Source organism: Epinephelus moara, chromosome 17, assembly GCF_006386435.1.
Source record: "Epinephelus moara isolate mb chromosome 17, YSFRI_EMoa_1.0, whole genome shotgun sequence".
Classification (NCBI taxonomy): Eukaryota; Metazoa; Chordata; class Actinopteri; order Perciformes; family Serranidae; genus Epinephelus; species Epinephelus moara.
Window position 1 is genome coordinate 20,326,720 of NC_065522.1, and position 27,997 is coordinate 20,354,716.

At 40.4% G+C, this 27,997-nt stretch overlaps 1 protein-coding gene across 3 annotated transcripts; it reads right to left on the reverse strand.

Annotated features, from left to right (window-relative positions):
- Positions 1–17: 17 nt before the first annotated feature.
- si:cabz01007807.1 (uncharacterized) lies at positions 18–27,903 on the reverse strand. Of its 3 annotated transcripts, XM_050067737.1 has the most exons (35): positions 27,747–27,903; positions 27,563–27,613; positions 24,422–24,484; positions 24,191–24,253; positions 23,178–23,240; positions 22,496–22,531; positions 22,337–22,390; positions 21,121–22,233; positions 20,893–21,012; positions 20,706–20,798; positions 20,453–20,506; positions 19,588–19,647; positions 19,439–19,474; positions 19,293–19,355; positions 18,502–18,552; positions 18,344–18,406; positions 18,040–18,108; positions 16,685–16,792; positions 14,445–14,507; positions 14,153–14,218; positions 14,029–14,064; positions 13,852–13,911; positions 13,021–13,071; positions 11,977–12,075; positions 11,837–11,887; positions 11,662–11,757; positions 10,736–10,846; positions 10,529–10,624; positions 10,393–10,440; positions 10,216–10,290; positions 7,805–7,873; positions 7,665–7,704; positions 5,874–5,931; positions 3,826–4,171; positions 18–2,530 (listed from the first exon to the last, which is right to left on the reverse strand). In XM_050067737.1, exons 1-35 carry the CDS (start codon positions 27,765–27,767, stop codon positions 2,126–2,128), a joined length of 3,951 nt encoding a protein of 1,316 aa, XP_049923694.1. In that variant the 5' UTR covers positions 27,768–27,903; the 3' UTR covers positions 18–2,125. The 3 variants fall into 3 exon arrangements, with proteins under 3 accessions (XP_049923694.1, XP_049923696.1, XP_049923695.1); XM_050067739.1 differs by lacking the exon at positions 22,337–22,390 and having other exon boundaries at positions 18,344–18,409; positions 21,121–22,134; XM_050067738.1 differs by lacking the exon at positions 22,337–22,390 and having other exon boundaries at positions 18,344–18,409.
- Positions 27,904–27,997: the final 94 nt, after the last annotated feature.

Sequence of the window (27,997 nt, forward strand, 5' to 3'; positions counted from 1 at the left end):
AAACAGAACACACTGGTAAACAGTCTTTATTCAAAGATTCAGTGTTACATAAAATATCTGGAGACATTAACACAACATAATTTATAGAGACATTCTGTTCAGGTTAAAATAATGTGATGCATCGCCAAAATAAAGTTCCTCTAAGACCAAAAGTGGGCAACACAATTTGACCTTTAAAACATACATTCCTATAACTGTGTGTGTATTCATAACAAATCAACATGTGATAATTTGCTTTGACGGTTAAATAGAATATTAAATAGGTTTCAATCATTCAGTTAGTGATTCAGTATCTACACATATGCACAGACATATTTACATGGATACCACATGGTCAGACATGAAGAGCGTCTAGTTTAGTATTGAGAATAAATGGGAAGCAATAAAATGGCTAAAATACACATGCACAAAATGTTTCTATAAACTATTCTGGCAAAACTATTGCACCAGCAAAAGTCCAACCTACAGCTTCAACAGTGCAGGTACTGGAAGAACTTCCTGTTACTTCATCCAGCATCATCCACCAACATTAAAAGCAAACAAAAAAGGTGATGAACATGCTTCATTACTCTGATGTGTAGTTAACTGCTGTTTTGAAGTGATACCATACATATATTAAAAATAAATTACCCTATATATACACAACATTTTAATGTGAGTATATTAACAACATATCCGTACGAGGTCATGTGAGCAGGAAGTTACTATTTACAAACACAGTCCTCTCTAAACTACAACAACAAATTAAACCTATTAACAATCCAATTTGAACAACATATTAAAATCCTTCATGAGGTGATGCAAGTGTCACCGTATGTCTGGAGAGTTTCTTCTTTTTGAGTCACACTGTAAATTCTCGACTCTAAGTGTTTGACTAAACTGATATCTGATACAGGGATCGGACAAAATAATGAGAACTGCTGACAATATCATAAAATAAATAAAGAAAAACCTACTTTGTGGAACATTATGAAAAGGATCCCAACAGAGACATATCTTTTTGTTTAACCAGAAACAGCCTCGAAACCTCTAACCCCAAAGACACCAGACTCCATTTAAATAAATGGTAATTTTAGCTAGTGATGGCCAAATGAGGCCTCATGAACCACTGTCTTTATTTTCTGAAGCCACTAGATGGCGCTGTCTGTTCAACAAAGGTTTGAAAGCACACTTCATTGCCAGTCCTTCAGCCTTTAGCTTTAAACCAAGAGCGCTATCTGGTGGGGTCAGAAAATAAAGAAAGCGGTTCATAAGGCTTCATTTGGCCATCACTAATTTTAGCATGTATAGAGCCAACCTATTTTCACATCTAAATGGGTGAATTAAGGGTTTATTTCAACCAAACCAGAGTTGTTGATTGTTAGAACAGTGGAGAGCTACACCAAAATGGGTTTTGTGAGTTTTATTTTGCTTCTGTCAACTTTGAATGAAGTGCAATATACAATGATAAAATTACGGTTTATTTAAATGGAGTCTGGTGGGTTTGGCGATAGTGATTTCAGGGCTGTTAATGGTTAAACAAAAAGGATCTTACTCTTTAGGAAAAGGTCTGTCTCTGTAGGGATCCTTTCTATTATGTTGTCAGACACTTAGAACAATAATAATAATAATAATAATAATAATAATAATAATAATAATGATAATCTGAGCCTGTGAATGGACGTAAATTGATGGTGCACGATTGCCCCGAGTGCTACCAAGCTACCAAAACATACAAAAAGAAAAACATGTGAAAATAGGGCCCAGGTTCAAAAGTACTCAAGCTACCCTTTAAAACAACTGCCTTAGAAGTTACCAAAGTTGATTTAACCCCTCTCTGCTAAAACCACAACAAAGATAGTGACCGTTATTAGCTTCACAGTGGTTGTATCTTTCGCAGCATTGCAACAGTTTATTGGAATATGCCGTATTGTTTGTAGTTTAACCTTCTTTAAAATCTGCCATTTTAAACTAATACATATATTAATGAGACAAATCTTTTAATATCTTTAACTTAACAGGAGGTACTGACCGACTGAACCCATGCCTTCCTTCACACCAGCAGTTCCCTCATTTAGCCAGAAGATGGCGTCAGTGCTCTTTTGAGAAATAACTACAGTCAAAATGGTATCATGCAGGATGTTGCTCACATGTTTCCAGTTGCATCCTGTAGCTCCTCTCTGATGGCATTGAGCTCCACCACCACGTCATTGAGCACATTTGCCACCTCCTTTATTTGAGCCACCACCTCTTTCTTGCAGCCTTTCTTCAGCTCTCTGGAGTCCTTGATGAAGTACTTGTCCATGCCTTTAAAGAGTCCTTGGACTGAGCCGATCGCTGAGTCCGTTATCTCTGCCCCTCGCATGACCGGCGAGTCCACTAAGCTGATCATCTGCACGGCCCTGCGGATCTCCCAGTCCTTAGAGTAGTGCTGGGTGCCGGACCTGAGGAAGGGATGGCCGCGCAGTTTGTACAAGCCCTGATTGACAAAGTGGAGGATCTTCCCAATGGCCCTCAGGTCAGCCTCGTAGTCATCCAGTACGATCTCCACCTGGGGATGAAGAGGAAGGACCATAGTCTTCAGTTACACATTGAAAGAAATCTTTGAAAGCTCAGGCATGACATGGGACGGTGTTTTATTCCTGGCCGCTGGTGTCAAAAGGCTTGTTGTGAAAAGTTTTGGATGGTACCAATGGAACCGTTCCGTACGTTACCATTTTTGTTCACCCCTTCTGCTGGGGTACCTAGCACATAGGAAAAAAAAGTGCAGCAGAACATCGTTCCTGCGGACTCCCAAAACACTAAACCCCAGAGCTTGCTTCAGAAGGACTAAATGTACAAACCTGCTATTTTTAAATATCCCATGGAGAGAGACTCTCACTGCAGCTTGTTTTATTTTGTTCTGAAAATGTTGGCATGCAGCCTCATTCGATGGACGATAAACGAGGTGCAGACGGATAAAGGAGGAAATACAGTGAGTGCTGGACGGAGCATTGAGTGACAACAACCCCGTTCCCATGAAAGAGTGCTATTTGTGGTGGAAATGCTTAGCGCACCTAGGGTCTAGGAAGGGTTACTTTTGGTTCCAAAGGTACCATCCCGAAAGTGTTTGGTGGAAACGGGGCTAAAGTTAAGTAAGGCTTAAGGATTTGATAATAGTCTTTATGACGGACTTTTTCTATAATTAATAATAATTGTAGTAAATCTTACCCTTATCTTTATTTTTTCCACAAAAATATTCCAAGCCAAGGTCGAGTGCGGATGCCTCAGTGAAACTAATCAGTCATACCCCATGTTTTATGACATTGCATCAGCTATTGCCTTTCGGCAGGTGCAGACCCGATTTCACTACGCATGTGTTGTGTATGCCAATTATATGACGTGATATGACACCCTGACTTCTCCCCTTTTTAATCTCATTGGGTCAAATACACAGTTTTTACCCAGCTGTCCAAACACAGTGGAGGAGGAACGAGACAAATAGCCTACCACAAAGACCAACCATCATCAAGATGTACAAGTGCTGAACAACAAGAACAATGGTAGACAGATATGTCAATATACTGTAGGCTATATAATAATATACAGTTCTTCCCCTACAAAATCTAATGAACCCACATAGACTGGTACTTTGCATTCAAGGTGGATCATCAAGGATAAATAACAAAAATTAATTTAATTTAATTTAAATGGTTATAATAAAAGGAGTGTATGTTTACGCACACATATCAAATTGGGTAGCAAGAACCATGGAATTTTACCAGTATTGGTATCGACTACTACATTTCTGGTATTGTGACATGCCTTAATTTCACCAAGCAAGCATTGTCTCCTACAACAGCTTACCTTCTTCCGGTCCTGCATGTTGTTAACGTTATCCGAGATGGCAGCAGAGGCTGAAGCGATTCCTCCAGCCGTCGCCACACCCACGCCAACAGCGGTAATCACCAGAGAGACACCAAGGGTAATGGGTGCCAGAACCAAACCGGCGATGGCGGTCACACCACCCACGGCTGTGGTGGTGCCACCGGTAATGCCAGCGATCTTGGCCTTGTGGTGGAAGTTGTTGATGTCATCAGCGATGGCGTGGAGCGTGATAACGGACTGCCAGAGGACCTCAGCTCGCTCTGTGAAGACTTTGTTGAAAACACGCAGGCCGCGACTAACCTTGTCTGCCAAGATGGTGAATGACCTGGGATTTTTAGGGAGCAAACAACAGTTTCAATGCAGACAATATTACTAAGATTTTTTTATTCTAATTCTTATGTTTGTTCAGGTTCAGGTTAACTCTGTAGCAGAAACACAATCTTGAAACCTACTGGCTATAGGTTTGACCAATATTTCGGGGGTTCAGGTGTAGCCAGCAGATATCCGAATAACTGATATCCTGTCCAAGACATACTCTTGTGTGCGCCCGTCATTGTTTACAATCCAACATCTCATTTTCAAGGTGGGTGCCCAAGATGAGTGTCACCAATTACGCATCTGACCAGATTTCTCCCATTGTGTTCCCGAGATGTGACGTTGAGTAATGGCCAGAAAAGTGTTTTATGCAGAACATTATGATGTCACAGTGAAGCTGACCTTTGACTTCTTAGATATCAAAATGTCATCACTTTATCACTTCATCCTATTAGATATTTGTGTAAAGTTTTGTCATAATTAGCATATGAATTCTTGAGTTATGGCCGAAAACATATTTTGTTGGGTCACACTGACCTTGACCTTCAACCACACAATTCTAATCAGTTTATTCTTCAGTCCAAGTGGATATTTGTGCCAAATCTTAAGAATTCCCCCATGGTGTTCTTGAGATATCGTGTTTGTGAGAATGAGACAGATAAGGTCACAGTGACCTTGATCTTTAACATTTGTCCAATAAACTCTAATCAACTCATAGTTGAGTCCAAGTGAATGCTTGAGCCAAATTAGAAGAAATTCCCTCAAGCTGTTCTTGAAATATCACATTCATGAGAATGAGATGGATGCAAGGTCACAGTGAACCTGTGACCAATGACCACCAAAATCTCACCAGTTTATCAGAATCCAAGTGGACATTTGTGCCAAATTTGAAGAAATTATCTTGAGGTGTTCTTGAGATATTGTGTTTACAAGGATAGGACAATCGGACAGAAACCCAAAAAAATACTACTTCTCGCCAAGGCTATTGCCAGCACAGAGGAATAAAAGGTTAAACCCTCAATGGACGATGGGTTTCGAAGATTACATCTTAGCCAATGTGTTGTGCCTCTGTTAATCTTCACATGGACTTTTTACCTGCATACTACCAAAGCCCACTCAAATGTGATTGGTCAATACTACTCAGACATAGGCAGATTATGAGACAATGGGCCCCTGGACACAGATAAGCAAAATGCCCAAACCTTTCCTACATAGGAGCAAGACACAGTGGAGTTTTGTGTCTCTTTTAGGTAAGTTGGAGTCTCCTTGAAGTTATCATGTGGCTTTTTTGGGTTGTTTTGCCTCTTTTTGTAGTTATATTGCAGTTCTGTTGTATCTCTTAGTAGCCATGTTAAGTCTCATCCTGGTCAGTATGTGTTTATTTGAGTGACATTTTGCAGGTAATTTTTTCCCAGCCTCTGTTGCTATCAGATTCCGTAGTGATTTGCAGATAGTGTTAGAGATTACCTGAAACATAATGTTCCTTGTGAACGTAATAAATCATACCCATTTACAAAGTTGCTTGATTAATTATTCTACTTGCAAAATGTATCAACAGCCTTAATTGGTATTTGATACAATCAGAAACAAGCAGTCAAGCAAGACGAGCAGACTGAAAATAAATGTAGTGTGTGTCTAAATATTTCTATTTTCTGCTGTATTCACAACATCCATAACTACAGCAGAAACAATCCTTCCAAGGTCAGACTTACTTAGACTCATCCTCTTTCAGCACTTTGTCCTCATCGTCTGACGGCACCTCATCCCATTCTGAAACAATCAAACCACAGGTGTTAATAGACATTCAAGTTTATTATTATTGCTCAGTTTCTTCAGTCTGTTACTTGAAGGGACAGTTCATCCCAAAAAACTATTTTCCCTTTTACTTGTAGAGCTATTTATCAGTCTAGATTGTTTTGGTGTGAGTTGCCGAGTCTTGGAGATATCGGTCAAAGAAATGTCTGCCTTCTCTCCAAAATAATGGAACTAGGTGGCATTCGGCTTGTGGTGCTCAAAGCGCCTAAAAAATACATTTGAAAAACTCAACAGCAATGTCTCTTTCCAGAAATCATGACGCGGTTACTCAAGATAATCCACAGACATTGTTGCGAGCAGTTTAATGTAGGAACTATTTTCTTTCTACTGTACTACACCAGGCAACCATATCACAGCACAGAAGGAAGCATGCATCTACTCATGGACAAGAGACTCGTGCTTGTGAAAGCGCAAGATATAAACATTAATTCCCCTTTTCCACAGTCATGGGCTGACTTGGTTTGGCTTGGTTTGGTTTGGGCCATCAGCATGGCTTGTCTTGAGTGATGACGTTTAAAAGCAGATCCACAGCTAAAGTCCCCTGTTATTTTTGCTGTGTGTGTTTCTCCACAGCAGGGCAGGTAAAAGAAGTTTACCTGTTGGAGGTGAGCTGTTTGCAGAGGTGCAGGAAGAGCCTGTTGTCTGCAGCTCTTCATTAACATCTCACTGTGACCATTTCTGCTTTCACTCTTCCTCCCTGCTGTATTATTAGCCTTGCCTTTATTAAAGAAAAGCTGCCAAGAAAATTCAGCTAATTCAGTCATAAACATTTTAATTCCTATGGAGTCTTCACAGTAAAAGTCCTGCATTATTTTTTTATGTCTTTAATTGTCTTCACACAACTTCTAATACGGCGGACAGCGAACATGAAACAGTAAAATAAAGCAGATATCTAAAGTAAAAACAGGACGCAGGAGAGAAACTAAACTCCAAACCACAGAGATTCAGTTAGCAGCTACAAAAGTACTGAGAGCTGAACAGAGAGATTTTTAGTAACGCCTTTCTCTCTGGTCTCCTGTAGACAGAGGTGAGGAGTCTCGAACACACATGCTAGTTTGAGAGGGAGATGCAAGGTGGTCGGGTGGTGGCTGCGGTCGGCGAGACGTCACCGCTACCTGCTTGAGGGCGGGTGGCCTGGGTTTTGGACCTCCTCTAGAGAAAGGTCCATCTCTGGTGCAATTTGGCATGGCACAGGGTATCTAAACTGACGATGGAAATGCAAATCTGTGCGACATGGCTTGACTCAGTGCGTCCTCCTCGGCTGAGCTGTGACGTTAGCTAGCTCAGTGGTGCTAGGTGAGCTAGCAGTAGATGCACACGTCCTTCTGCATAATGATACGGGTGGCAGGTGTTATTCAGAAAAAAAGAGAATAGTTCCTACATGAAACTGCTCACAACAAGGTCTGTGGATTATCTTGAGTAACTGCGTCATGATTTCTGGAAAGAGACATTGCTGTTGAGTTTTTCAAATGTATTTTTTAGGCGCTTTGAGCACCACAAGCTGAGTGCCACCTAGTTCCATTATATTGGAGAGAAGGCAGACATCTCTACGACTGATATCTACAACACTCGGCAACTCACACCAAAACAATCTAGACTGATAAACAGCACTACAGGTAAGAGGGAAAATATGTGTTTTTGATTTTGAGGTGAACTATCCCTTTAAAATAAGAGTGATTGTGACTCACGCTCCACAGTGTTCCACCACTCCATCAAACTGTCAGTGTCCTGTAACAAAAAAAGACAATGATGGTTCACACCTGAGTGATACACTACTAGAAAAGTTTATTGGAATATGTTTTGTTTAGCCACTTATAAATGGACTGACCCCATCTTCACCCTCATCCTCCAGACCTGCTATAGCGTGCTCATCCTTCTGAGCAGCCAGCCACTCCGCCTGAACAAGGGGTGAGGGAGAGGGTGGATGGAACAAAAATAAGCCAGTGAATACGTCAATGTGGAGAACACATTCACACAGATTAGTCATCATAACCTGACATTATGTAAGTAGACTAAGACTTTCCTACACTCCGGCTGCTGTGTCAGTTAGTGTGTGTGCGCTATGCTGCCGAACCGGCCCAGTCACATGTCAAAGGAATGTGTCCCATCAGGAACAGGGACATGGAGATAACTGGGGCAACGATGGAAAACAAAAACATCTCATGATAGTTTCTCAACTGTCAGGTGAAATCAACAAAGTGCACTTTGCATAAATAATGCCACACGGTCTTATGTGTACAAGACAAGAGGTTTTCTGTTTAATCCTGTTTAATACCGAGTGTCAGCTTAAACAGCAAAGCTCTGTCAGAACACTGCTAATCATGATTTAGTAAATAAGCTTCTGTGTATAACAGTCAAATTAATGTAGTTTTCTGAGGTGTAAATGCTTTACGTCAATGTGTTTGGTTAAAAAAGCTCAGATATATCCCAAAAACTCTGGCTTAATGACCAAAACAAGGTGTGTTATCAGAATCAAAATAGTCATGCTGATGTGCTAAACTGTGTGTTTCTTCGAGTTATGATCATGTGATGGCTTAGGGAAGGGAAGTACAGCTGTGGGTTACACAGTATAAACACTTAACAATGGGTCATGTATTAGCACATTCATACCAACCGGTTTGAAGATGATGAGGAAGTTTATCTCAGGATGAAAGACATACCATGTTAATACCAATCACTGCCAAAATAACCCAAGTTTAAAGGGATAGTTTGGACTTTTTTTTAAGTGGATTTGTGGGAGGTAATTATCCAAAGTCAGTGTATTACCTACAGTAGATAGTGGTCGACATGCTCCCAGTTTGGAGAAGCAGGCAGGAGTATCGACACTGAAGGTAAACAATGTACTGCTGTGGATGGGGGCCGCAGCAAAACTAATTTTAACCATGTAAAAATAGCAGTATAAGTTCAAGTGTATGCTGTATTTGGGATATTTCTACTGCTTTGCATTTGCGCCAGATAGCAATTTCCGACTGGCAATCTTAATCAGCTCCCTATCTGCGCTCTCGTCAAGCCCACCATACTCCATGACAAAAACAGTATTTTTACCTCACAAAACACAGGAGTCGCTGGTCTACCTTTGCCTCAATTAGTGATTGTTTTTCTCAGTGGAGTCTGGCTTTGAAGAGAGCAATGTAACAGCTTCAATATCCCGTCAGAAATTGCTCTCTGACAGCAAGGTGAAGTGGTGAAATTTTCTTAATATAGCATACACTTAAACTGATATTGATTCTTTTAGCTGGCTAAAATACGTTTTGCAGCTGCCCCCGTCCACAGCAGTACATTGCTTAGTTTCAACATCAACACTCCTCTCTGCAAACTGAAGGCAAGCCAACCAACCTTGACGAAGACAGCCCTCTCCCAAAGGGGAAGCTGTTACCAGTTTCAGTTCCAGATTCTATGTGCTCTTCAAAGCCACTAGACTCCATTGACAAAAACGGAAATTTTAGCTCACTGACCACAGGCGGTACTGGTCTACCACTGCCTTGATCAGCTAGTTTCTTTTTTGTTTGTGTGTTCTTTGGGGAATCCTAACCAAACAGCAACCTCAGGGGCTGAAAAATGAAGCCAAAACATAAGTGTTGACTACTGTATTTCTTTGAACGGCCACTTAAGGCTCCAGAAGCCAGTCAATCCCCAAAGACCCCCATGCTGAAATTCCCAACTTCACAACAGAAATAAATGTTGTTGAGTTCAAGTGGACATTTTTGCCAAATTTAAAGAAATTCCCTTGAGGAATTCTTGAGATATCGTATTTACAAGGATGTGACGGACAGACAACCCAAAAACATAATGCCTTTGACGAAGGCTATCACTGACGTGGGGGCATAGAAAGTTAAATCCTTGATGGACGATAGCCAATGGGTTCAGAGATTGTATTCTGGCCAATGCGCTCTGCCTCTTTTGCTCTCCACGTGGACTTCCTACCTGCATACTACCCATTGCTCCTCCACAGCGCCAGCCTCTCATCCAAATATGGTCACAATAACCAAGATGGCGACTGCTGTAATGCCAAACTAGAGGCTTCAAAATGGGAGTCCACAAACCAATGGGTGATGTCACGGTAGCTACGTCCATTATGATCTGAACTATCCCTTTAAAACACCAAAGTCACATACATACATACAAATACATACTACAGTATAATACAAACATACTAAGTACCTCAAGCAACCCCACTTCAAAAAATCCTATTTCTTTGCCACACTTTCCAACTTTCCAGTTTGCCAGACGGAAACGTACCCTTGCAGCCTCTGACAGGAAGTCACTTGGCGCAGCTCCTGGTGGATCTTCATATTCCTCCTGTATTGCTTTGCTCTGGTGTGACAGAGATAATAAAAAGTAAGCATGTCGTTCTCTTGTTTTTAAAGATCTGACAGCAGAACCCAATTTGTTTGTGTGATTAGAGATAAGCTTTACCTTAGCCTTGTGTTTTTTGAGGCCTTTAAGTTTCGATGGCTTCTTCTGCTGAAAACAAAACAAAAAGTTTGAGAATCACGTATGTAATGACCCCGAAGTACAACGCTAAAAGTGAACACGAGAGTGACAAAAATACCGATTTGCAGGTTTCCAGTTCATCTTCTTCGCTGTCGATCATGTCTTTCATGAAATCTCTTCCTGTGTGAGTGAAGTCATCCTCAGCAAAGGGATCCTGCAAAAAATACCCGGCATAAAGTCAAACCAGCGTAAAACATTTAAACTAAAGTGTTACATATAGTAGCGCCCATGCTTGTGTTGTGCATTAAATCAAGATTGAACATACACTGGATGCTTGCTGAGGTATCTGGTAGCTGAATCCAATCGGTTCACTCTGTCCACTGGATGTCTTAGGTTTGCGTGGGAGGGGAGGCGGGATTTTCGGTTTGGTCGTTTTCTGACACAAGAAACGAAAAATATTAAAGTGTTAAAGAAAGCTTAAGACTAGGGCTGGGTGATATGTTCCCCAACCGACCACCGTCAGCCCAACAACCAGCGATTGTCAGTATTATCTGAATTCAAGTTTCTCTCTTTCGCCAAGCTAGCAAAGCAAAATTCAACCATTTAACGAAAAGTCTGAATCTGATCCACCAACCAACACTTATTTCAGAGGGGAATCTTCATTTTTTAAACGGTACACCTCTCATTCACACAGTCTACCCCGCACTAAAATAGCGCAGCTAAAAAACAAGAGGCTGGTAGAGAGTTGAGGCGACAAAATCCAAAACGTAAATGAAGACTAAGTAGAATATCCAATATATTCTTCCAACTACTCAACCCTACTTTAGACGCCAAGCTTATGCGGTCAGGAGGAATCAAATCAAACATCCTCTTCTCTTCTGCATGAAATCTGAAGTAACAACAGTCACTCTGTGCATCGTCATCCATTCTCACCCTCTTCAAAACAGTCTGATGCAACTCAAGTGTTGGTGAAAGGTTTACACTTGAACTCAGAGAGTGTTTCAAAGGCTCATCTGCTGTGAAATTAGACACTTGCTGTGGCACAATGACGCATTTGGCAGCAGAGGCACTTGTCATTATGTTCTCCATTGTTGCTAATCTGGTCTGTCAAAATGATTCGTGCCCTGATTGCTCTGTTCATTGCATGACAACATGTTTATACAAAGCATTTACACTGAGCTTTAACTACTGCTGCTGTTCACGTGTTACAGGTATCATGTTACAAGAATACTTTCCGGTTAATGGACATACCGGTTTGCAGTCCTCCATCTCGTCTTCATCGTCTAACTCCTCTGCCGAGAAGCTGCTCATCTTTTTCTGATGACTGGGGTCATCCAGCATGTCCTCCTGATTAAGACACATTTATGAAACATTTCTTTCACCTCTTGTTGCCTCACAGCAAAACATTTTACAGAAACATGTTTACCTTAGAACTTCGAAAGCCCCCGTGCAGCAGCTTTGTCTTTGTTGGTTTCTTCTATTGATGAAAGAAAAAAGATCATTCAGTGAAAACAGGTGAAAAAATGTTGAATGAAAATATGAGCATTAAAAGAAAAAGAAAGTTACAGGTTTGCAGTCTTCCATTTCCCATGTATCTTCATCTCCATTTAATCCAGCAGACATATGGCGTGTTTTCTGGAAGTGCTCGTCGTCCATGAAAGCAGCCTGAGATTCATTACAACCATTATTCTTTGTAAATCAGGGATGTTAATCACCAAAATCACACAGTAGCCATATCAAAAAGTGGCTTGTGGGCCACATATGGCACACCAGAGGTTCCCATCTGGCCCACAGACTATTAATGAATACAGAAAATGTGAGGAGGAAAACATGCATTCTGGTATTTATGATATCATAAATATAGCATTTTACTCCTCCGTATACTGAAGCAACCCCCAAAACAACTGATATAGAAATAATCTTATTAGAAATAATTTACCAACCCCAAATATGTGAGTTTGACCTATGGGTGCTTCATAATTCCATCTGTCAGCTTGTTATAGAGCCGCAGCCCATTCTGTGCAATAGTCCACCTTCCACCTTCTTTCTCTCTCTGTCAGTATGTATACATGACATTCAAGAAAATCAATTTATTGTGTTAGTCAAACTAAAAACCAGGCGAGCATTTTTGGACGGACGAAATATACAGAGTGTAAAGTTGCCCACTATGGTACCAGTTAGCAGCTAGCTCACCCTAGGTATCTTCTTTGTCGATTGTTTGGTCTGCGACATAATAGGTCAACCGGAAAAAGGTCCATTACTAACATGCTGAAAGGGGGCATAGCGCCACCTATTTAATTTCATAGTCCTGCCTCCACACTGTCTGCTTAGAAAAATTCTGGCCTTTGAACAAATGTAGCTGATGACCCCTGCTAGACAGGTTACGGTGAAAACCATGTTGCACTGAGTTCCTGAAAAATATGTCCTCATTTATAACCACATTTTTTTGTTGAATAAGTATGGAATAGTCTTCATTTCTCAAGCATGATTCAAGTCAGCTAATTGCTAGTCTGCAGTATAATCACAATAAAAAATATATAAATGCAAAGTTATCATACAAAAAAACATATATATAATTTCATATAATGGTAACAATAAGAAAGATAGTACCTTGCTGGTTGACTGAAGACTCATCTCCTCCACATCCTCAAAAGCATCATCCTAAGGGTGACATGAGGAAGGGAGTCAGCTGATAGATCACATGATTCCTTTCTATGCAACCAATTAGCAAATCTCATTCAGGGCGCCCTATTTAAACTGCTCTGGCCTGCCTACTGTTGCTGCTTCGTCTGCAAGCTGCTTTGCAACCCACCTCCATCCCAGCTCCTCCTTTTCATGCTGTGTCTGACTTATCAATGTCATTTCTGTTTGTCATTGATGCTGCTCTGTTCTGTTCCTGGGGGGCTCTTTGCTGCTGCTCTCCCTGCCTTAGGCGTTCCATGTAGGCGCATGGAAGGGCAGGGAGGTGTGCTCTCTCTGCCTAAGACTTTTAATTAAGACACGTGGAAGGGCAGAGAGGTGTGCTCTCTCCACCTTAGGCTTTCCACGTAGCATGTGGAAGAGGCTTTCTGCGTAGGCCCGAGGAAAGGCAGAGGAGCCCCAGAACAGAGCCATACCGCCAAATATTATACTGCAAATGGAAATAAAGTTTTCTTTGTCTAAAGTGTACCTGACTGAACTACATTTATTCATTAAATAAAGTTGATAGAATTAAAAAGATTAACTTATTTATTTATTTATTTATGAATCACTTTATTCAAATTGAGGATTTTGTTCAAGGACCTTTTGTTTATTTATTTATTTACGGGTGACGATGTCATGAATATAAAGGCTCGTTCAAAAACCTTAACAGAAGCTTCAACTGTTAAAAAAACATTGTCATTCGCGAGCCTGCAAATTCATAACTACTCCAAAACTGCTATGCTAACTGAAAAAACTGACCTGAAACTTCTCACGAGGCGTGTAGCCATGTGCACCCAAGAGTTCACCATGTGTTTTATCCTGAGGGGAAAAAAAGTTCCAAACATATTACACTGCTTCAGTTTCTTCATACCACGACGTTCACGCACAGCACACACATGATACAAACCCACTATTTTCAAATGTATACAGTCATACCTTTGAGCCTTTGTGTGGTGTGTTTCTGTGTGCCCCCTTCGGTTCAGAGAAAAAGTTTCAGTGTTAGACACATTCATTTAAAGGTATATGCTGTGATATATTAAGTACAGAAGACACGCAATACCTTGTCTACAGTGATGGCAAATCCTCTGTGTGGCACAAACTTGATTTTCACCTTCTTTTTTTTCTTCTGGAGAGAGAAAAAAAAGATCCTGCATATCAAAGCATGCCAGAATAGTTAAAGTTCTCCCTATAGATGCTCAAAAAAGACTTAAATTTTCAGTATCTATAATCAGAGAATGTTATTTTTTTGTTTATTTTGTTATGCTGCTATTAACCATGATAAAATCCTGGCATTAACATGTATATTGCTTGCTGTTAAGTGTAAAAAAGTAAACAGATCCATGGCGGTCAACCTCTTCGTGCTGGGCTTCTCCTCCCTCCTCGTCCTCACAAGTGCTGTCATCCAAAACTGTCCCCTGTAGACAACAAACCACTGCATTAAAAACTGCATCACGGGAACGCTTTAGGAGAACCAACATTTGTCTTAAAGGGATAGTTCCACGTTTTTGAAGTGGGGTTGGTCACCACACCCCCAGTTTGCAGACAGGAGTCTTGATATGGAAGGTAAGCAATGTACTGCTGTGGACAGGGGTGTATTTTAGGTTAAGTGTATGCTATATTAAGAATATTTTTAACACTTTACCTTGCTGTCAGACAGCCATTTCCGAAAGGGAAATGAAGCCGTTACATTGCTCTCTTCAAAGCCAGACCCCATTGAGAAAAACAGTAATTTAAAATCACTGAACACAAGAGCTGCTGGTCCATTGCTGCCCCAATCAGCTACATCAGCTGATCTCAGCCCAATCAACTGATGGAGCAGCTGATTGATGGAAGGGAGTCAGCTGATAGATCACATGATTCCATTCTATGCAGCCAATTGGCAAATCTCATTCAGAGATCATTAAACTGCTCTGGCCTGTCTACTGTTGCTGCTTCCTCTGCAAGCTGCTTTGCAACCCACCTCCACCCGAGCTCCTCCTTTTCATGCTGTGTCTGACTTATTAATGTCATTTCTGTTTGTCATTGATGCTTTCCATGTAGGCGCATGGAAGGGCAGGGAGGTTTGGTCTCTCTGCCTTAAGGCTTTCCATGCAGGTGCATAGAAGAGGCTTTCTCCATAGGCTCCAGAAAAGGCAGAGGGGCCCCAGAACAGAGCCATACCACCAAATATAATACTGCAAATAGAAATTAAGTTTTCTTTGACTAAAGTGTTCCTGACTGAACTACATTTATTCATTAAAGACAGTTGATAGAATTAAAAAGACTAACTCATTTATTCTGATGAATCCCTTTATCTAAACTGAGGATTTTGTTCAAGGACTTTTTGTTTAGTTATTTTTTCATTTAAGGGTGATGACATCATGAAATATGAAGCTTCTTTTAAAAACCTTAAAAGAAGCTTCAAATGTAAAAAAAAAAAAGTTCCAAACATATTACACTGCTTCGATTTCTTCATACCACGAATACAACGCTCATGCACAGCAGACACACTGTACAAACCCACTATATTCAAATGTATATCCACTCCAGCAACTCCTTTTCATCCTGTATCTGACTTATCAATGTCATTTCTGTTTGTCATTGATGCTGTCCTGTTCCCGGGGCGTCTGCACTCTCCCTGTCTTAGACTTTCCATGTAGGTACATGGAAGAGCAGAGAGGTTTGCTCTCACTGTCTCAGGCTTTCCATGTTTGCACATGTAAGGGCAGACAGGTGTGCTCTCTCTACCTCAGGCTTTCTGTGTCGGCCTAGGAAGGTAAAGTTTTCTTTGACCAAAGTGGTCATGACTAAATTACTGTTTCTGTCAATGGAATTTGGTGGGTTTGACGAGAGCATAGATGGGGAACTGAAGCCCTAAACAGATTGCCCGTCGGAAATCGCTGTCTGACGCAAAGGTAAAGCAGTGAACATAGTCTAAATATATCGTACACTTAAAGTGATATTGACTTTTTTAGGTGGCTAAAACACGTTTTGCTGCTGCCTTCGTCCACAGCAGAACATTGCATAGCTTCCATGGTGGTATTCCTGCCTGAGGGGGTACTGACCATCATTTAGTATGCAATACACTGACTATGGATAAGTACCTCAAACACCTCCAATTCAAAAACTTCAAACTATCCCACTGAGAAATTAAAGTATGTAAACAATTTTATCCCAAGATCGTAAAATACTAAGGGATAAAAAAACGTACATATTTTCAGATGGGGACTTTAGGGATGTGAATTCATGCACCGTGTATTTAGTGCATTATAGTGAGTATTTGAGCTGCTGGTTGCAAAAAGCACCTCAAGTTAAGATTTTCCTTGAGATTTCCTTGAGATAAAATCGGTTGCACAAAACATCGTCAAGTCTCCTCCTTAAGGTTTCCTTAAAACATTTACAAAATGATTAAAGTTTTTCTGATTATCTTGGTCTTGTACTTAAGGACTTGCTTAAAGTTTGTTAAACCATTGAACCTTAGATCCAATGGGATCTTTCCAGTCAGTTATAAGTGAAGTATTTCAATTAAGGCGATTGGGCAGATTCAGGAGAAGACTTGAAGCAAAACCTAAATAATGTCCTTAAGCTTGTACTTGTACATCATGTAACTCACCTTTGATTCTTGAGGTAAATGTCCGTTCATGTGTTTTCCTTCTAGTGCGTAGGAGGTAGTTGATGCTCTTCTAAGCAGCTGACTGACTTTGGCCTTCAGATGTTTCTTCTGTTGACAAAAGGAGACATTGTTAAACTCTTGGGTAGAGCAGTATGCGCTGTAGTATTTACATGAGTAGTTTCTTTTTTTCCTTTTTGGCTGGTTGGTGGTGGGCGGGGCTTATCAATTAATCCAGTGGCGCAGGTGTGGTAGGCTTCTGAGTAACAGTGTCCATGAGGGATTTCAGTGCTGAACAACCTTGAGAGAGAGACCTGCCACCAAAGAGCTTTATGGCTTTTGCCTTACTACCTCCAGCTTTGTTTCTTTTTGGATCAACCACCACAAAGAATCGTTTACTGACGCTGTTTGGGCTGGCTGTTTGGGGGAGCTTTCAGTTGGAGCTAGCTGCTATTTTCTACCAGGGGTAAACCCACACCACCCACTACTAGTCAGCCTTCTTTCTAATGGAGATGGAGTCAATAGTACTGGCACTGAACGTTAGCCTGGAAATCCAGACCCAAATCTAGACAGATTTAGGGTCTGGCTATGAGTAATGAAAATGGCCCAAATCGAGGGGTGGCACCAAGCATGCATTTGTAAATATCACTGCACGCAATTGGATAACACTACGACTAATCAGAACAATACACNCCTATATCAGATACACCGATGTGATTGGTGCAGCTTGGTTTCATGGGCATATGTAATGAGCATCATTACTGATTGCCAGAGTGACTTGCTGAGGAAATTCAAATTGTGCTCTCGCGAGAACTCTGGATTTGCAGGGTAACTGAACGTGACAACATGTTGCACTTTTCCTCACACAGAATATTATGTTCATTATCATTATTATCATTTTCTTTTATACAATTCAAACAGACATAAGGAAATGAGAAAGACACAAAAAATTTAAGTGTGAAATAGATTAAGATAGAATAAAATGTTTTTTTGTGCTTAAAAACAGAAGGCCTGGGGCGTTGGTGGCTTAGTGGTAGAGCAGGCGCCCCATGTACAAGGCTGTTGCCGCAGTGGCCCGGGTTCAACTCTCCCCCCTTCACACCTGTCTGTCCTGTCCATTAAAGGCTAAAAATGCCCCAAAAAATATCTTAAAAAAAAAAAAACCCAAAAAAACAGAAGGCCTCTTCTTTAGTTTCATGTATATACTATTAACATATTCATAGAACAAATTATTCTGTGGGTCTTGAAAGATTAGTGAATATGATCAAAAATGCTTGCGGTGGCTGGCAACTTAAAAATAAGACTCTGACGGGGAAAGTGTTAATACTGGTAATAAATACAGAAACAAGATAACATACTCTGTAGTCCATCCCATTCTGCTCATCTTCATACTCTTCTGCAGACATGTGAAATTCTGTAAAATACTCCTGAAAAACAAGCAGTGCCATTATAAACACACTGATGTGCTCAGATCTGATGCAGCAATAGTTTTTGTGTTGATTTATTTGAGCACATTTTACACATGAATCAAGAGTTAAATTGGCTGAACAGTACAGCAAAACAGTTCTCTGTCTGACACATTATGGCTTTAATACTCCAGACTAGGCTTACTCACACATGCTTACGCAATGTATATTTGATTCCAGACACCCTGATTGTTACCTTTGATGATTTACGAGTGGTGGGTAGTGTCCTGCTCTTCGCCTCCTTTGTGTCATCAGCAAACTTCTCCCACACACAGAAAATTGTTACCATCACAAAGACAAACATGCAAATACAATAACAGCACTGAAACAGGGATTTTGCGTTGCTTCATTTACCTTCGACCCTCTTCTGGAAAGAAGGGACAACTTGGCCTTCCTGTCCTTTTTCTGTCAATAAATAAATAAATGAAAATGAATTTTACAGAAAAAAAACCACATATTTTTCCTCTTACCTGCAGTGCTATTTCTGTTCTGGTGTGAGTTGCTGAGAGTTGCAGATACCGGTCGTAGAGGTGTCTGCCTTCTCTCCTATATAACAGAACTAGATGGCACTCGGCTTGTGGTGCTCAAAGCACCCAAAAAATACATTTGAGAAACTCAATGGAAGTGTCTCTTTTCAAAAAATCATGACCTGGTTACTCAAGATAATCCACATACCTTGTTGTGAGCAGTTTCAAGTAGGAACTATTTTCTTTCTATGGAGGTATACCTGCCAACCATATCACAACGCAAAAGGAAGCGTGCATCTACTGCTAGCTCACCTAGCACCACTAAGCTAGCTAACGTTATAGCCCGCTCAGGTAACTGCTCACAAAAACTGGTCATGATTTCTGGAAAGAGACATTGCTGTTGAGTTTTCCGAATGTATTTTTTTGGTGCTTTGAGCACCACAAGCCGAGTGCCATCAAGTTCCATTATATTAAAAAGAAGGCAGACAGCTCTACGGCCGATCTCTCCAACACTCTGCAACTCACACCAGATCAATCTAGACTGATAACTAGCACTACAGGTAAGAGGAAGAATATGTATTTTTGATTTTGGGGCGAACTGTCCCTTTAAACGATATACTTGATAACAACCACAGAATGCCTGACAGGTGGCCGATGAGTGAGATTGTCAGTTTGCACCTTGCTGTGACTCCCAGATACATCCTGATCCTCGCCACTTCCTCCATCAGAGTCCACCTTTTTCTAAGAGACAGATAAGCTTTTTCAGCGTCATCTTTCTGGTTACAAGCAAACAATGCTAACGAGAGAAACAGCTTGTCTCTTACTTTCAGTGATTCTCGGCGTAGTCTTAAGGTTCCAGACTTGTAGAAAAAAAACAAAAACACAAAATTTAGTGGCTGAAATGTCTTTGACAGATGGTTCAAAGGAAAGTGTTAGGTAGTGTGCCAACGTGTTTTTGAAAATGTTTTCTTACTGGTTTGAAGTCAGGGTTGAGCTGAGGGCTGTCTTCAGGCCAGTCCTCTACACACTTTTCCTGTTGTGGGATTTTAGTAAAGCACTTACATTAGACACTTTTAGTTCTCCTAAAAGATTTCATAACAATCCAGAATACAATTATGGCTAAACTTTCCTCTTGCATGACACATGTCAAAATCAGAATGCCCTTGAATTAAAGAGGCATTTCACTACTGGCAAGATGGTCTTTCCATAAAACTGGGCTATCTACGCAGCAGACAGACACAAATACTTTTAAAATTGGTGCCACATGACCAGAGATAAACACCCCTGCTGGTGAGTGACGTAAAGCGAGCTTGGGAATAGTTTGGCGCTCACTTCCTGTTCACAGATTCTCATAATACAGCTAAACAGTGCACTAAAATATGTTTCTGAAGACATTTTGGGTGGGAAATAGGCAGTTACAAAATCTTGGTTTATTAGAGTTGCTTAGTTTTAACAATCTGAGTTTGGTCTGAGTTTGAGAAAGAGGGAAAGAGCTGCAGGTCTCTCTCATGATACTCTGTATTCTTTGTGTCTGTAGTAGCAGGTATATGAAAATGGGGAAGTACAATTTATAGTTCAAGCTTTACACAATGTTTCTCTCTTTTATTGGTGACTTTTTCGTCTGATAAATTTGTTAATCAGAATTTAAAATAAAAAAAATAAAATTAAACAAATAATAATTTAATTAATCAAATACTTAAGTAATAATAGTTATAATAATAATAATAATAATAATAATAATAATGATAATAATAAAAATTAAAACATTTTTTTATTTAATCAAATTTACTTTATACATTAAGTAATGAATACTAGAAATCCCCGTCTCTTAAACTCACCTGTCCAGTAAGCAGGATGTCCTCGTAGACAACAGGTTCCACTGGTTTACTTTCCTGTAAAAAACAAAACAAAAAAAATTTAAAACACGACCCATTCACAATCACAGAAAGATGATGTTCTAATCTGAAATTACCCACACATGATCTTTTACATTGTTCCTCATTAGATATTTGGACTAATAATATCCTAGGACATCTTGTTGCTCGAGCTAATTGAGCAGCTACTAAGGTCAAGTTTCTACAGCACGCTTACTGGAGTTTTTGGTCTGCGAGGAATAACTGGCTTTGGGAGTGATCTGAGGGCTGGTTTTGGAGAGGTTTTTGGTACAGTTGGTTCAGGTTCCATCTAAATAGCCCAAAAGAGGTAAAAAAAATGTCATTAACAGCACAGCAGATACAGTTTCAGATAAATTAGTGAGTTAAAAGTGTTCTTTGCATACAGGTTTTGCTGGTGCGGGTGGTCTCTCTGGTTTTGGTGGTTTTTCCGGCATGGGTGGTTTGTTTGGCCTTGGTGGTCTAGATCGAGGAAGTGGCTTTGGAGGACGTTTAAAGGTTGGCACCTGCAAGTTTGATTACAAAAAAAGTGTAAAATGAACGCCATAATAATCAGATTTGTCTACTAGATGCATCCTACGTTACGGCGGGACGAAGTGGCACTTATTACATACATGAGTCATCTCAGGTGGAGATCTTCCAAAAGACATGGACAGATTCCTGGCCCGAGTGAAGGGAGATGGCTGAAGAATATCATGTTCGGTTCCTTGAGGAGTCGTCAAGAAAATATCATGTGGCTCGTCGGGCAACTTGGGTTTGATGGCTGGGTGAGATTCCGAAGGAGTTGCCTTAAAGAGATCTGGTGACGATAGCATGTCCAACTTCTCTTCTGATGGGCTGTTGAGTATAGGTGTAGAGAATGTGGCCTTAGAGGCCGTATTGCTGGGGGTTATCCCAAATATATCACTGCTGTTAGTCTTCGAGGGAAGTGGCTGGAAGATGTCTGGAGTCCCAGGTGAAACATCTTGGAAAGGGTCGTATTGTCTTGAGGGTGTAGTACCAAACGGGTCATCCGAAATGGAAACGTCTTGGAATAAATCCCTTGCAACTGGGCTTGGGAATGGGTCGACTGAATTCGTGGATGAAGATGAAAATATATCCAGATTTTGTTTGGACAAAGGCTTGCCAAAAAGGTCATCTTTTGTTGAGGGATCTTGTTTGCTTTCCTTGGTGTGAAAGAGTTCCTTACTTTCATTTGGACCTGTTTGAAACAAATCCCCTTCTTTGGTCGTGGTAGTGTCAAATGGGTTCGCCATTGTCTGTGGAGACTGGAACGGATCGTCCTTGTTTAAAGATCTGAATGGGTTTACAAAACTACTGGGAGATTTATCAAAGAGGTTAACCTCACTAGCAGCCTTGAAAGGATCAACCTCTTCATCTTTAAACAGGTCGGAGGTTTTGGAGAGGTTCTGTGTTTGAGCTGTAACTGGCTTAAATAAGTCTGGTGAGTTCAGGGTTACGTCCACAAAGTGGCCATTGGCAGAAGCATTTTGGGCCAGTGTCGGTGTCTGGAAGCCACCTTGCTTTAGGTTGGGGGTAAGGGTCTGGAATGGGTCCTTCGGAAGTTGAGAAAATTCAGCTCCATTTTCCAAAGTCTTCATTTCAGGCTGAAGATCCAGAGATGAATTCTGAAATTCAGGTGGAGGGACAAAGATGGTATCAAGGTTTACTTCATTTGAAGTTTCCCTCACAACTTCCTCCATTATGTGATCTTTGCTGCTGGATTCCTGATAATAGAACACAGGGTCATTAGGGATACGCTGAATGAAAAAAAGAGTACTTAATGTAATGTTTTGATCTGGTTTTAAAAGCAGAAGTCCTTGTATATACCAAAAAATAAGTATAAAAAGGGTTAATTCTGGCCAAACCCCCACTGACTCCATTCTGATAAACAAAGAAAAGGAAATGAGACAGAAGAGGTGTTAGATTTCACTTGGATTGTTACCAAAGCACTCAATCTGCGGGCTAAGCAGGCATCTAAAAACATACCTGAGGATTTAAATGGAGCAGTTCCTGCCCTCCATTCTGAAATAATCAGACAGTGACAGAGCAGAAATGTTACATGTTGAATAATTGATGGGTGGAGCCATGAACAAAATATGAAATTAACTCTTTGTCTCAAGGACTGCTCAAGACAAAATGGTATATCTATCAATGCAGGGGTGGGCACAAACCAAAAAATGTACAACAAAGGCTTTCAGATAGTATATATTCAAAATTTTATCAACTAATGTGGCAGATGATGTTTTTTCTATTGCCTCATTTGTTGACTCTCAACACAATGAGCTCACTCCATCCCTTTCACATGCTGACATATAGATAGACTTATTAATAGAAAAGTCTAGTCAGGCAATCTGCCTACACACAAACACACCTACCTACAAAGTACAATAACAGGTAGTCAGATTGTACTTCAAAAGAACAAAACAAGAAACAGGGTGTGGGTTTCACCTGTGCCACAGTAGGATTGAGATAATTATCTGTCTTTAAGCCGTTCTGAGTCTGACAATATGAATAGCCTGTTGCCGACAATAGCATCATGAATGCTGAGCAAACACTTAAAAATGATCAATTTCATGTGACAAGTTCGAGGCATTTAGCTGAGTCTTGGGTGTAATTTCTCTCAGTTGTACCCTACGTCAGTGTGCATGCTATAGATGTTGAATCTTACCTGTCCTAGGTGTAGCTTGTTTCTGTCTGCAGCAGCTGAGAGATCACTGAGGAACTCACCATCCTGAGAACCACACAAAAAAACATTTGTGGAGGGAAGCGTGGGAAGTTACACATCATGCTTTTCATGCATTATGCCTGTCAGGAATGTAAACAAAAGTTTGACAACACTCCTGATTGTTGAAATGATAATGCAGGCACTTCTACACCCGCTGTCCGGTGGCGAATTTGGAATTTCTCAAACGCCCCAAATCCATCTTATTTCCTAAAGAGATGTATAATTAAGGATTCAAGCCAAAATTATTGAAACCCTATTGTTTTAAGTTCATTTTTTTTCTTCAGAAATTTTTTCGCAAATTCCGATGATATGGTAAATCATGGACATGTGAAATTTTCACCGATTGGAAGTTGTGTGCAAATGCTGCCCAAGAAATATGACCCCCAATTGGCCTGATCGGCACTGTAATTCAGGCCCAAAAATGCAACGTTGGAGAGGCACCGTAAATCAGGTTGACCTAAAATTCAACACACAAGCCCAGCTCAATGTGCTCTACAAAAAAGCCTCAACAACCATTAAGGTCCGCCTGCATAGATTCTTCACCATTTTGATTTCTTTGAAAAACACCGTAAAAACTGTAGGCCCGATTTGTACCCAATTTTCTGTGGATCATTACTGCAGCAAGCTTATCAAAAGTTATCAAAAGCTTGGTGATATCTCATTGCGTTTTGAAGATTTAGACCAATGCATTTTAAAGGGAGGTGGCTCTAGAAGAAAACACACTTGATTTTGAAGTACAGTGAATTTCCGGCACAGGCTTTTATTCTGAAGTGCCGTTTCTTGCTGAAGTGTGAGTGAATAACAGGCAGCTACTTAACAGAGACAGCAAGCTAGCTGAACGACAAGGCCAAACACAAGCATGATGCTGAATGTATTACACTTTGTGGACCTTGAAGTAATGACACAAGGGCAATCTGGACCCTATGGCTGGACCAGCTGGGAACCTCTGATCTAACCTGTTTGTTTTGAGAATCGTTCGAAGATGATTCACTGGTGTCCGAGGGTGATGAAACAAGAGTCTGGGAGAGAATGAGAAAAATAAAAATAAATTACATTATCATAAAGGAAGCTAATGTATAAGTTGCTATTTAAAAAATGTGTGTTTGAAATTCAAAAACAGAGTGGACATAAGAGACGGTTTGTAATTTTGTGTGTGTGTGTGTGTGTGTGTGTGTGTGGAAACTCACCTGGTATTCATGGAAGGGGCTTTGGGAAACTTTCTTCAGTATACTTTGTAGCGTCACAACACTCTGAGGAAAAGACAAGGAAAATCATCACCTGCCCACGTTTCTTTGTTGTGAGTGAGAAAAATCTGTTCAAACCGTCCCTTAGTGAAAGGAGTATCAAAAATATACGAATCAAACTGCAAGTTTTGGTCTGCAAAACTGAGTCTGATTTGACTGCTGATGACATAGGCTCGACTCATGAGTTCAATTTGGTTAAATACCAGAACTATCAACAGGAATGAATGGATACAGTGCGAAAACAGTTGACAGAGCTCTAACCCCACTGTGCATGTACTTTTTTATTGTATTACAATAAGTTCAATTAAACATAGAGTAGTTTAAACAACTGTTATTGCCTAATGCTGCAGTAAAATATTGTGTCTGATTGTTTCCATCTCAAGAGGTGGAAACACACCTGTCCTGTGCAGAAAGTACGCTATTTTGAGACATTGATTGTACTCCATTTTGTGAGACTTTAATGCAGAGGGTACCTGCTGTATTCTTTAAAATAAAACATATGTCTAAAATACTCAGCATACATGAACTAGTTCGATAAAGCATCGACATTAAAGGGACAGGTCACTCCAAAATAAAAAATATATATTCTTCCTCCTACCTGCAGTGTGTTTTATCAGTCTAGATTATTTTGTTGTGAGTTGCGGAGTGTTGGAGATATCGGCCTTCTTGCCAATGTAAGGGCGCTAGACAGCACTCGGCTTGTGGTGCTCCAGGCACCTGGGGTCTCATTTATGAATCAATGCATAGGATCCATACTTAAAATGAACATACAGACAAAACCCAAAAATGGCATGTGCAAAAACAAATTTGACGATTTGACAATATTTGCCAAATTGGACTTATATGGTCTAATAAATAAGACCAGGGGTCTAATTTATTAACATTGCAAATGCACATAACGAGGCCTGAAAGAAGCGTATGCCACTTCCCATGCAAAAGTTGTGATCTACAAAAACAGACTTAATTTGGAGAAACTTTGACCCATGCTTACGAACATTTTGGAGACGGGAAATTGGCGACACAAATCGTGAGGTGGAAGCCTGATTGTAGAAATTGTCGAAACATTGTCGATCCTAGGCATTGTTTAACAAAGAAGACCCCATATCATGATTTCTGTTAGGAGACATTGCTGTTGAGTTTTATGGATATTGTCGGTGAAGATTCTCAGTCATTCAGGTCATGGTAATCGTGCTAATAGCGTAGGTAACTGGACTTGCTTGCGTTTCATGAAGACGTTTCGCCTCTCATCCAAGAAGCTTCTTCAGTTCTAAATGACTGGTACAGAGTTGCAGGCTATAAACCCTGTGTGGGTGGGAACCCTTGCAGAGTCATAGGGGTTACATGTGCTCTTAGTTTCAGAGTCGCTAAGGTCACAATGTGAGTCGTTGACCCACCTGGCCACCATGTGAGTCGTTAGGGTCAGGTGGGACCAGGGGTGATGGTTTGGATGGGTTTTTTTTTTCACTTTTGAGCATCACAAGCTGAGTGCCATCTAGTTGCATTATATTGGAGACACTAACACAATCTAGACTGACATGAAGCACTACAGGTAAGAGGAAATATACTGTAAAACTTCAATGAATGACATGTAGCAGAGGGCTGTAAGTTGGAATTGAATCCTGGGGTTGCTGTGGCACGGACACAGCCTTTGTACATGAGCGCCTGCTCTACCAGGTGCGCTAGTGCCAAATTGTTCATTTAAACCAATATGAATACTACTTGGTTAGAAATTAGGCTTCAGATAATATATTAATTATGAATCATTCATTTGATCTAGCTCCGACAGACAGGGCATCAGAGAGTTAGGGCACTTGAGGATTACGGCACCGGGCATACTGACACAACCCCACGTCATCCTGTTAAAACAATGCTCACAACTTGGATTAATTTCTTTGAAAAACCCTTTTGATTCTTTCTGATTGATCTGAGAACCCTTATATATAAAATACTTACAGGTTAACAGTAGCCAACAACCTGATTTTATACATTTGAAGAACTTCTATAAAAAAATGAACTGCTTGGCAACAGGACCAGGGTTCTAATTGGGACTAAGCTTTTAATTGAAGTTTTATAGTATGTATTTCTGATTTTAGGGTGAACTGTGCCTTTAAAGTCATACCTAATATTAAAGGTTCTCCAGAGGGAGCACCTTTGATGCTTTTCTATTAACTAGAGTGTCAACTTTACGGCTGTCAAAACAATACGTTAATTTCTATTAATTAATCACAGAAAAAATAACAGGTTAAAAAAAAATGACACTGATTAATCATGCTCTATGGTGCCCTTTGACCCGGTGTGTCACTGAAGGCCACCATGGCTTTGCTACATGATAAAGGCAGACGAGACGACCCCGTCAGTGGAACATTTACATTTAAGAAACGCCCAGATGGAACTGTTGATGGGAGTATTTCAAGCCTGAAATATCAGCTCAATTTTCATTCCGACACATCTGCCAACATTCATTTGAATTGAATTTTTTAAAATACTTTCACAGCAAAAACTAATTTATGCGATTAATTTAGATCAATTGATCACAGAGCATGTCTTTAATCAGATTAATTTTTTAAAATAACTTGACAGCCCTATAGCTAAATTATTTAATTGTACTCATATTTGAGCATACATATTTTACTTGCTGTAGTCTGGTAAGAAAGCACAGACGTGCTGAAGTCGAGCCACAGTGTGACAAGAGCAGGTTCTCTCTGTTCTGTAGTTATACAATAACAGCCATCAGTCACACACATGACAGTGCTGAGGACATTCACAGCAGCTGACATCACAACACTCGGGGTTTGGTTGTCCAGCCTGTTGGCCTTGATCACATACATCCAAAATACCCATCAGCAGCCACAGATGCTAACACACAGTGACCCAGCAGTAAACACACTGTCCCACATGCCCCTGATCTGATTAGCTTGTTCACCTGTTTGCAGATAAAATGTCAAATATGTAACACGTGGGAAGAGGAGGCTGGAATTTAGGCACTGGTGCATTGTTTGCTGGCATATATGAGGGTCAGACATTCTTCACACAAACATGCAGCCATCATGTTTTCACCACAGACTTAATTTAAGGAATACTCACAGGTCGTCTTCCCCCACTCCCTCCAACATCATCCGCCTCCACATCATTCTCCTAATAAACATTTATATTATTAAAATAAAATTAATAACCGAGTTTCAAACATGCTCAGTCTTCCAAAAAATAATAATTAAACATTAGGTTGCATCAATCGCACACTTCATTTGAGATGTAACTGAAGACTTACCGTGGCTGCAGCTCCTCTCATGATCAGTAAAGTTGCTTGTATATTTGATAATAAATTAAAACCTGATTGTTATTTCCTATTGATTCAATTCAAGGATGATAATAAAGCTTCTTTTGCATTAAAACGTGTCGGTGTGTCCGCGGCATTGACAGGACGCAGGTTGGTAATTAGCTCCCACTTTGACGCACCTGTGCTGTCAAGTCAGTCGCGAGGAGTATCTAAACATCCGGTATTGGAAATTTCAAAATAAA